The sequence below is a fragment of the Egretta garzetta genome, unplaced genomic scaffold, assembly GCF_000687185.1.
Source record: "Egretta garzetta isolate BGI_Z169 unplaced genomic scaffold, ASM68718v1 scaffold23, whole genome shotgun sequence".
NCBI classification, from domain to species: Eukaryota; Metazoa; Chordata; class Aves; order Pelecaniformes; family Ardeidae; genus Egretta; species Egretta garzetta.
Window position 1 is genome coordinate 2360261 of NW_009259237.1, and position 11903 is coordinate 2372163.

At 41.1% G+C, this 11903-nt stretch overlaps 1 protein-coding gene across 1 annotated transcript; it reads left to right on the forward strand.

Annotated features, from left to right (window-relative positions):
* The first annotated feature begins 821 nt into the window (after positions 1-821).
* CMTM3 (CKLF like MARVEL transmembrane domain containing 3) lies at positions 822-8594 on the forward strand. Its single transcript, XM_009635911.2, has 4 exons — positions 822-1134; positions 2935-3030; positions 4643-4760; positions 6425-8594. The coding sequence occupies exons 1-4, from the start codon at positions 1033-1035 to the stop codon at positions 6451-6453; spliced, it is 345 nt and encodes a 114-aa protein (XP_009634206.1). The 5' UTR covers positions 822-1032; the 3' UTR covers positions 6454-8594.
* The last annotated feature ends 3309 nt before the right edge of the window (positions 8595-11903 follow it).

An 11903-nucleotide genomic window follows, 5' to 3' on the forward strand; every position in this document is an offset into this window, starting at 1 on the left:
CTTGCAGAAAACCTTTTATTCAGTATGCTATTTTTTCTTTATTTTAAGCCAATTGGAAGAAAACAGCAACCAGTTACCATGCGAGGCAGTAGAGCAGTAGGGCTGCAGCCTCTTCTTGGAGGTGACCAACTCCCAGTACAGCACTTGAAAATTTTACTGTTTCTCCACAGTTCCCTCACCTCCCACTTCCACAAATACAGTAGCTGAAAGTACAGAAGTGTAGGACAGCACTGTGGTACTGTCTGGTTTAGGTGAAAATGCATTTTCTTCAGCCATTTTCCCATTATGAAACTTTCTATTTTGAACCATAAACTATATTCCAAAGGTATTTTAATTGAATGGGAAAACAAATGCCATTTTTATTATTTTGCAGGGTTAGGAAACATCATGGAGGTAAAACAAATCTATGGGAGTTACCTACCCCATTAATCTCTAAAACAGCTGTCTACACTGGAAGACGAACCAGAGACTTGCAGAAATCTCAGAATAATTAATTCTCAGCTCTTTTTTTATCCATCAACAGCAGACTTTTTTCTTTCAACTCTAAGAAGATTATAAATGCTGAGTTACTTTGGGCTATCTGAGCAATGATTTGGATTTCAAATGAGAACTGTCACGGTTGAAAGCCTAAAGCTCTGTTTGCTTGGCAATGCTCCACTCTATTTGCAGAATTATGTTGTCAGAACCGTTTACAATCCAGAACAAATTACTGACTCGGAGAGGTGCAAATCCACCGAGCTCTCCAGAAGGTCGATTTCACATGCACTGAAAGAAACGCCATTACTTTAGATTTATTCCATGCTAAACAGGAAAATTCATTTGGCCCAAGAAAAAAACAAAAAAAAAGGTAGGAAGCAAGATATGCCATCGCCAGCAGCACTGACAGAAATACACGGGGAGAATAACGCTTCAAAGTTGCTCAGCTGCCTGAGGCTCTGCTATTCCATGCGAATAACTAGTGTTTTCCCTCTACTCTAGGTGCTGTCATTTATCATCTTTATCTGCTATATTGCATCTCCAGCTCCCTCTTTCATGATGGCACCTCTCCTAGAGTTTCTGCTGGCACTGTTTCTTTTTTTTGCCTATGCCTCCAAACTTAATGAGAAGTTTAAAGGACTCTACTGGCCTTTGATGGTAAGTGAAATGTGCAATATAAAAACACAGATTTAATTGTACAGTATAACTGAGTAAAAGGGACTACATGAGAGTTTAGGCTGACTGCTAACAACTTCACCCCCTTATTAGAAACCTGTCCATATTGCCTCTCATTCAAGAGGTCCCAAAGCACTCTTTAAACTGTGCTGTACCACATACTGCAGCTTTCTTGGTGCTGACACAAAGCCTGGTTTTGTTAAAGCACAGAATTCATGCCTGATTTCAGGCAAATGGCTTAGGGCTGGATCTGCAGAAGCAGGCAACATCAGCCTAAGTCTGAGCACTGCTGGGGTCTCCTTAGTATCGCCCCCCCTTACACATGGGGAAACTGAGGCATGCTAGATAGTAATGCATATACTTTACTAAAATGTAAAAGCAAAGTGACGGCTACTTTCATTAAGGGGGGAAGCCCCGCAGCCCTTGCAGGAGATGCTGGCTCACACTGGGGAAGGCCCTGGCTGTTCCCCAGGAGCTTTCAGGCCGGCAGCAGCGGGTGGCTACTGCTCACTGGCCACTGGATGTCTCTGTCGCTTCAAAGATGCATGGAAAAGGCAGCGTTTGTCTAGCGGTACAAATACTTTAAAAAAAAAAAAAATGCTATTCCAATTGATTTGGAGTCTCTTGGTATAGTTTTGCAATAGCTCGTCATAGCAAGATTGGAAGTAGAGCTCTCAATGTATAAAAATAACGTGGGCAAGGCCACTGGCGGATAAAACAATAGTGGCAACTTTGACTATGACAGCGTGCGCGGTTTTCAGATGGTAATCTCCGTTCCGTCGTTTTCCCGTTTTCTACATGCATCTGATTCCAGAACTAAGACCAAAAAAGCACTTGTATGTTTATTATGTCCATTACCATAACATACTCCAGCCGCAGAATGTAGATCATTGACCTCATCCTGATTTCAGAGGACTCAAGTTTCTTGTAGGATTTGTCTTTTGAGGCGGTATCTTATTCACCCATCTGTTCTGAAAAGGCAGAAGATCTAATTGTGAACAGAGGTCAAGATACCGTTATTCCAGCTCGCATGATTTACACATGCCCTGGGAATCACAGCTCTTTATTTAATAACACAGTTCAGAGAGACCATGGCTCCAGCACATCCCTGCCTGCATTTTAGGGCACGGCCCCTGCCCTGCGGAGCTACAGTCTCACCACATATTCAGCACGTATTTCGATGATAGCAATACGTATATTCTCTTCAGGCTAGCTGCTGGAGTTACAAGCGTACATACTAAGTGTAAATCATAGTTTTAAATACTAAACAAAGTGTTTAGTTCCTAAATGAGGAGTTCTGATAGACAGGCCTACTGCTGTATAGAAACAAGCACACGCCTGTTCCCCACGGAGGCTGGTATGCTCCTCCGGAGCCTTGGGTGCAGCAGGAGTTCTGCTTAAAGATGAGCCTTTTTAAGGCATTTCAAATTATTCTTCCATTAGCCCTTGCTGTGCTCCAAGCTAAACGTCACAGAAAAATAGCCCTTTTCAACGTGAAGAAGGGTCTGCCTGACACACGCATGTTAGAAGTAGGATTTACACCAACATCTGTAAGTACAGAAGCTAATGCCAAGATTCTGGTCATCTCGCATTTAAAAATATTTCCCAGATGAGCAACTCATCTGCTACAAAATAGCAGGCTGGAGTCACACTCCAGCATCAAGCAAGTCCACTGACGCAGCAACAACGGTTTTTATGGTAATTTCTGAAATAATTTTTAGGGGAGTTCGTATGTTGGAATTACATGACTAATCTGAGAACGCAACATTGCTTATTTTACAGGATTTCTTGCGGTGCGTCACTGCTGCCATTATTTACTTTGCCATTTCAATTGCTGCTGTCTCAAAATATAATGATGGAGCATCTAAAGCAGCAGGAGTAAGTAGACGTGAGCTTTCCACTTAGGTATTTTGGTGAACTGCATATGGACATACTTTAGAAAGAATTCTGACCCCATGGCAAGTAGCAGAAGTTTCTTCAGTTAACTAACTGAGAATTAGATTTGCCTAAAGCAAAGAAGAAATGGTTGGTTATTTAGAAAAAGAGGTTTTGAATCAATGAATAGTTTTTTTCTTCCTAACAGTGCTGCTCAATGTTAACTACTACTTAGGGAAGGCATCAATTTTGCTTTTTAATTTCACCAGCTGTATAGGGAAGATAAACTTCTCTGTTCCTGCAAAGAATATCAAGATCCTTGAATGGAGGGAATAATAATAATAAAAACAAAATCAAACCTGTAACTACTAAGGACAGTCTAAAGGAATTAATTTCAACCTCCTGCTTCTACTGCTTAATTTACTTGGATGAGTTGAAACAAGAGCAGTGTCATTTTACCCTCAAGTGTATGGACTGCCCAGGAGAGAGCCTTCGTCGTCAGCATTTTCTGTTTAGAAATAAGATACAGCCTCTCCATCTGCAGCCTGACTCTAAGCATCAATAATGTATGCAACATAAATAATATTTGCATAATAATTCTAAAAGATAGGGAAGAACAATACCCAGCAGTGTTAGCCAGCAACCCTTACCAAACCATCCCCATTCATACACAATTTCAAAACGAAGACCTTGTTTTAACCTTTGTCACCCCGTTTAGATATGGAGCAATGCAACATAGCATTTCTCATCAACACATACAACTATCTTAAGGGTGGAAGTCATGAGGATGGAGCCAGACTCTTCTCAGTGGTGTCCAGCGACAGGACAAGGGGCAATGGGCTCAAACTGAAACACAAGAGGTTTCACTTGAATATGAGGAAAAACTTCTTTACTTTGAGGGTGATAGAGCACTGGAACAGGCTGCCCGGGGGGGTTGTGGAGTCTCCTGCTCTGGAGATATTTAAAACCCGCCTGGATGATGTCCTGTGCAACATGCTCTAGGTGAACCTGCTTTAGCAGGGGGTTGGACTAGATGATCTCCCGAGGTCCCTTCCAACCCTTGCCATTCTGTGATTCTGCGATAGCATTTACCTTAGCTTCTCAGATGGAAAACCAGCCTATTCTTGTCACACTGCTGCTGCTTTAACACTAAATAGGCAACTCCTGAATCATTTTTTCTCAATCTAGTTCACTCTGCAATAGACACGTCTTTTTGCAAACCAGTAAAAAAAGTATTTCCAGAGAAATCAAGGTGATTTCTTGGTGGCAAAGAGATGCACTGGGATGGTGGAGGTGCAGGCTTCCTCCTCCTGTAGCTCCTGGCACAGGGCAGTGCTGATGCTCGGAATGTGCCCAGAGCCAGAGAGGGATGTAGCCTGGGGAAGGGCTAAGGACAAACCTGATAGAGCAACTGCAGGGATCACTGCTCAGGCTCCCAAATTAGCTGTAATTTAGTTGATGCCAATGGGTCACAAGACATTTCCCCTTCCGTATCTTTTTAGAAAGGCACAGGCCAAAAAAATCAAGCCCAAGCCTTGTGTCAGTTAGGCTTATTTTGGTTCATCATTGATGGATGTGAACTGTTGTTAACGAGAGTATTATTCTGCCATTTTAGGTGTTTGGATTTATAGCCACAATAGTATACGCCATTGACTTCTACGTAACCTTCAACGACCTGGTTACTTTTCACAAGCAAGGCAGTTCTGATTCCCCTGAAGGGCACAAGTCAGAAGGTAGGTACAATTCCCCGTTTTGGTTAAAGGAGCATGTAACTTGAGATTTTCTTCTCCATTTCACCCTTTACAGCGGAGCAAGAGCACTCACTTAGTAATAACAGTTTCTATTCTTGGATACCTTGGTTTTGTATGCCACAACTATGCTGGATTATGAAGCTGCTTAGTCTTAAAATACAACAACTGGTATTTCAGTGATTTATAAAGATAACTAGCAAGCCAGGAATGTGAAGTTTCTCAGAATTTTGCACCATCTAACTTTGAAAAGCCCAAAATTCAATTATAGAAATTACTGTGCAGGACAGACTTTTTTCCTCCCATCAAGATGTCTTACTTCAACATCTACCTTTTAATAACTTAATAATTAACGTCCATTAGTCCACAGTCTTTTATGTCCAACAACACTTTTCTCTTTATCACGATTACCTGTTATTCAGGGTCAAGCTTTGACCATCTGTGGGCAAATGGCCTTAAAATCCAAGGGCTACACAGCATAAAATTAACAAGACTGTTAATCACCAATATAGGAGGTACAGTCTACCACAGATCAGACACATCTACTTGGACAAAGATAAAAAGAGGGACCCACTGTTGGGAGTTCAAACCCATTTCAAGTCAAGTCAGGATATGAGTAGCTATTTTGCAGTACCCAGGAGCCCCAAACAGGCATCGTGCCCCAGTGATACTACTTGTTGCACCCACACAGATGAAAAAGACTGTTCCACACTCAAAAACAAACAAACATCCAACCCCCCCCCCAAAACATCTCACACAAAAACAACACACACAAAACACCTCAAAAACAAACATCCAGAATCCTAGAAGGTATATAGTAATGCTAACAGTCTTTTCTAGGTGTTTTAGTAGACTGTTAAGTGTTTTGCAAGCTTTAGGCCAAAAAGAGAGACAAAGAAGAATGAAAGGAACCAATCATAGGAAACAAACTGAACTCACCTTGGAAGAAGATAAGGTGATATGGGTACAAAATTAGGCTAAATATTCAATCTAGTTTCTCTAGTGAGGGAGAGAGAACTATATGAACTTACAAATATGCAGTCATGCAGCTCTGTGTCGATGATTTGACGATGCAAGGAGGGCTCTGCCCGGCAGTACTGTTCCTCCAGCACCAAACTCACAATTATGCTGTAGCCCTCAACTGCCAAGGCCAGAAATCCCTTGCAAGCCAAGTCTCAAGCTTGGGCAAGATTTATCTATGGGGATTTCTTAATATCTTAAAGCTTCTGGTTTTCAGATACGTTTAACTGGCAGTGCATAACCATGACCCACAGAGAACAGCAATGGTGTAGTACAGGAAGCATGTCTTCAGCAGACTTCCTCTTGGTGGTCATGCTAACGTTAATATCTCTGCAACTTCTTCCATCTGAACTGTTGTTGCACTTAGACCACTACACATTGTAGTGGTCTAAGTGCTTCTCAGCATCATTTCTCAAGTCCCTTGAAACAACATTTGAAGTTCCATCATTAGAACTTTATTAGAACATTGTTAGAACAAAAGGCATCTTACAAGCCTTTTCCTAAATTACGCCACGTCCTTTGAAGCAGACACCTGCCGAACAGCAACATCTCTCTCCCAGCAAGAGCTAAAGCTGACATGGAGATTTTCAGTTTTCATTTTCACTATTGCTCCTTGTTTTAAATTTCAGATGAGGACTCTGATTCCGACTCGGGCTGAAGAACCAAACACCAACCAAGCATGAAGGGAAGATGATCAAGCACTCTTTGCTGAATGCACTGCCAATTGAAATATCTCCCTTATTTCAGCCTCGGTATCCTCTTTCCACCTCACTGTTTATGGAATCACTGAAGCACAGACAGGGCAGTGAGGTGGAAAAGGAGACTATTCCCAATGCCATTAGACACTCCCTCAGAACTATGGATTTTACAGTCGTTCAACCTGCCAGAGAGGCCTGTATCCAAACAACACATCTCAATTACCACCCCTCCTTACTCAGCACTACAATGTACTGAGTAAACAGGAACATAGTATTTTAAACGTATAAGCGGAGCTTTTAATATGCTTTCTTAATTCCAAATCTTTAATGCTTATAGCTTTTATACTTCTTGCTGTGCCAAAGAAGAGAGGCTCAGAATGCCTCTACTTTATTTGTATTTTTCTTAACTAACAGTATTTCTTTATCTGAAGTCTCAATATTCCACTATCATCTCAAGCACTGAAGGCATACATTATAGTTAACATGTTGGTTTCAATACATTTATATCTACTGCCTATCTGCAACAAGAAAAAGTGACAACTGGAAATCTGCAGCAAGAACAAACCTTACAGTAGAATTCTGCCGCAGGGTAACTGGCTCCTCAGACATTCAGTATCATTTTTTTAAGCTGCTTGGATGGGGTCACATCCCATCTTCTGCAATTTCACCACAGATAGGAGGTAGAACAGATGAGGCATTGTCTTACCGGCCCCTTCCTACCGTTTGGATGGAAGCCCTCGTATGTGTCTGCACATACAGGTAAGGAAGGCTTGCTAAACACCCTCCAACACTTCCCATCTATCGAAGCCTGCAAATACTTGTGTGCAAGATACCACTGTCTGATCTCATGCTCTGTGTTGCGAACACTGGTCCTCCATGAGAAGTAGCGCTGGACTTAGTCCACTGGGTTCGCAAAACAGACGACTGTTTCTGTAAAACTCAGGATACCTGAGCCCCAGGAGGGCAATACATCCTTCCCACTGTGAAAAGGCAAAAAACCCAACCTCCAAACTAAAGAATGTCTGCAATGAAATTCATTTTCCAAGACCCCTTTTTTGGGTGTGTGTGCGTTTTTTGGTTTGGTTTTTTTTTCCCCCCTGGAAGGACATGGTTTATCTCATGGACTGGTATTCTAGGGGAAAAGCCTTCTGAACTTACAAGAAGGTGTTTTCATGGGTAGCACAACCTGCCTTGAAATATTTGTGTCCACCTATAAATGCATACTGCTTAGAAAAAGCATGGCATGCTCCTTGTATATGGCATCAGATAGGTCTATTTCAAAGAAACCTGTATACATTTTAAAAAAATTAATATAGTATCAGAACAGGTGGCCTTAACAAAAAGTAATTAAAATGAGAGCAGATGGTACTAACAGAGTAAATTAAAAACAGGGATAAAACAATAAAGGCAGATTTCCTTTGGAACAAAATTACCACTTGGGTTCCAATTCCCTGCTAGCAGCTGGCTGCTGACGGGCAGAAACACGGTACCTAACAGCAAGCAGGTGCTTGGGAAGGTGCTGGCCAGATTCGGAGTTGCCTAGCAGGCAGCTCCTACATCTTCTGTTTCCAGACCACTGAATAAAAGCAAAACAAATGGTTACTTCCAAGTGTGACAAATAATCTTTGCTTTTATGAGAAAGAACTCTTTGGACCTTTTCTGGTATGAAATTCCACGTTTCTTTCTTTTCTATTGTCGTATTTTACTGGCACACACTATGACATCAGGGGACCTGGACTCATTTTTATATTAAATTGTTTTGTATTTCTCTTTTTTAATTAAAAAATGTACTGCATGTCACAGCTGGAAACCAGTACATGGTTGATATTTAGAAACCGTGCTGGATTAAACCTCTTTTAACAGAAGTGTTGGGTGTCTTTACTTATTTTAAGACCTGGTTTTACTGCGTTGCCTCTCACCAGCGAGGGGAACAGTGTTGCAAGACACTCCATCAGGAAGGACGCCATGTGCTGGGGGGGTGGCAATAGCACAGAGCCAGCGCTGGAGATCCTCACTCACGCTTACGCATCTTGCAAGGAGAAATTGCATCTTCAGCACGTAAGCATGAAAGAATTTAACCAAGAATTAGTTTTAGCATATTTAGTAGACATCAGAGATACAGTGCTCTTACTTAGCAACTACTAACACTGTAAACAATCCCCTTGGGGTTTACCCTTCATAGACATCTTATAACCTGAAATCTGCTAAGGTTTTCTAGTAATTTTTTCACATTGGAATACTCCTAAAATCAACAGAAGAGGCAAACAAAATTGCTCATTAGTTGCTTCAGGACTACTTTAGCAGGCATGCAATGAATTGCCGTGTCCAAAGAATTTAATTATTAGCATCAAAGTATTTGATGATTTCATTTATTTCTAAGCAGTTTGCTCCCAGGGTCAAGCACTTGTGTAAGACTCCAGCCTTTTATTTAAGAAGACCTGTTCCCATGATTGAAATAAAATATACTTCTGTGATCTTATGAGTATCATTTCAGAAAAAAGAATTAAATTAAAAATAATTAAAGTCAATTCTGATTTGGGGGAGTAGGGTGTGTTGACTCAGTCTTTTCTTCATCTCCTGCCAGCAATACTGCACTAAGCTCAGAGTCTGGTGTAGGGCAGAGGAAAAGTCTGCTCCATTTTCTGGCTTGTTTGTTTGTTTGCTTTGCTTTTCCTCAACTGACAAGATCAAAACAGCGGGAGCACTGGTTTCTCTGCAATTCAGGATTTGTGACACAAGCATAATGTTACACCTGCAGCATGGAGGCCTGCAGGGCCATAATCAAACATCTCTTTTTGATCACAATAAACTCCTGTTCCAAAGAGGAGCCATTACCAAAATCTGCACAGGCAAATATATGCCTTCTTCACAACTAGAGTGCACCTATTCCCATTTTGCATTCCTGTGCTCGTTGAACAGCACGCAGCAGTGGACAAACCTTGGGAGTGATGAGAGTGTCCAATACTAAGTGCGGAACAAATCTGTGCAGAAACAATGCAAGAAATCTTACGATACCAACACTGAACCAAAGCCACTAACAGGAAGGAAAAACAATCAGCTGGCATCACAGCTGAATGACTTCATATAGCTCTCGCACTGTTTGAAGGTCTCTCTCCCTCCTTCTCCTATCAAAAAGCTTTTATAATTCTCTGTGGAAGATTTGTTCAGTCTTGCGTGGTGATTTTGGACAGGTGATGTTAAGGAATTCAAAAGACCTCTCCAAGCAGCCTTTTCAGATTCTCACTGAAATAAGAGGCTCAACTGTCCTTTTAACACTTTGTCCATTATTCCACTTAATTTTGCTTGTCACCTGATACTGTTCAAAGTTCTGCAAGTCTTAAATTTCCAACTGACAAAGTAATTTCCAAGATACTGAGTAAAGAGTGGTGTATCTCAGCTAATGTGGTACTTGAGAAGAATGCTTCTACCAGCCTGGTGTGCTGCAAAGCAGAAGACAATTTAGTGCTCTGCATAGCAAGCGTATGTTTTTCATTCATTATGCTTATGGTAAGCGTTCATTATGTACATTTCTAAGCCTGAATTTTATAGCTTCATCTTCCCCTGCCAGAAGACCAGCAGCCTGCATCACTGAGTGAGCACGTACTTATAACCAAACACCAACACTGCATGTTTCTGACACCTGTACTTCTAAAATGCACAAATAAATGAGAAAACATACATATTGCTACTAGGCTGAGCTAAGCCTCATAGCAGGGAGCTTGTAACCAACCTCGTAAGGGATTAAAAATAATCAAAAGAAGTGGCTTCATTCCAAAGACCAGGATACAAACTGCCACCGAAGATCAAATGCAAGCTACATATCACCTTTTATTTTTACATATGCATGAAGAAGCTCCACCTAACCATCTTTTAATCCTTTTCTGAGCACAGAGAGAGAAAATACATCAAGGAAGCAGAATAAATTCAGATAAGCACTGAGAATGTGAATGTTGTTACAAGGTACTGGAGACACCTTCTTGCACGGAACATTGGTTTAAAAGTCTGGATGGAGACATCATCTCTTGATTTTCCTCTAAGTTAACAGGACTGCATCAAAACACGCTCACTGCGACACAGATTCCTCCTCTGCTGGAAGAATTCAGAGTCCTCTGAATGCTTTGTAAACCTTCTAGGTCAGAAGGTAAAACAATGCTACCCAGAAAATGTAAGTTTATTTCTCTAAAAAAATCTTTTTAAAAATACATTTTTTAATCTATTTCCTTGAAAAAGAAAACAGTGATTCCAATGTTAATTTTGGCCAAGTAATACCTGTGCTTTTATTTTATGTATTTATGATGCTGTCTAACACATTTTGTTAGCGTGATCCATTAAATAAGAAATCAACTATAGCCTTCCCAGGAGAATGAAGGAAGATTCTGTATTTAAAAGTTAGACAGGATAAACTTTTTTTTTTTTTAATTCAACAAATGACAAAGCTTCTCTTGGCCAAGGAACACCACAGATAACAACATCAGCAGCAATGCCGCATTAATTCCAGCACTCTGTTTTCTTAAAGAGCATCAATTTCATTAAGGCCTGATCTAAGCAGGTCCAATGGATGCAACACCACAACAGATTAGAATGTACCACTGCTGACAACCCCACACAGGCAAAATGATCTGGCCCATCTTCTAGCAGAAGTTGTACAAGCACAACTCCTTAGTGAATCCTTCTGTCAAAGCTCGATCGTACCACCACCATTGTCCACCTCCCCGCATGCACGTTATCCCTAGACAGTGTTTTAAGAGTATCATCAATATTCCCAAATCCTTCCACAACACTCATTCAACCATCAGCACGTTTCTTCAGTTCTTACCCTTGTCAACTCGGTGCTTTTACCTTGCACCTAAAGTGCCTGGATACCAGAAATCCCAACTGCATCAAGGTAGGACTTGCAACCTACAGCCCAGGAGGTGGCAGAGCATTACCCACTCACTCTGGCATTTCAGCCCCAGAATTCCTTTTCAGTCCAAAATGTGATGCTGCAAACCACAGGAGAGCATTTTGGTCCATTACAGACGGAGAAGGCTCCGCAAGAGCAACCCCACCACAACCACTTCAGCAATAAAGCAGTTCCACGTGCTTCCTGCTACATAGAACCTCTCATCAGACTGCTTATACACAGGTTTGCATTAACTCCTGCATCTATGAAATTTGTCTTGTCAGAGACATAGTCAAAAAAAACAGGGTCGGCTGCTTTGGTGTTTAACCCCTATGCCATTGCCTTGCATAGGAAGTGCGTTTAGCAACTGTACTAACTGGATTATTAACTAATCAACCACGACACTTGGTATACTGAGTTTATACATTGCCTTTACAGATGAAGACAGTGGTTTAGTACTTTAATATGTCCATTTATTAAACAGAAGTCCTTCACAAATTATTCCATACTATATTGATCAAGATAAGT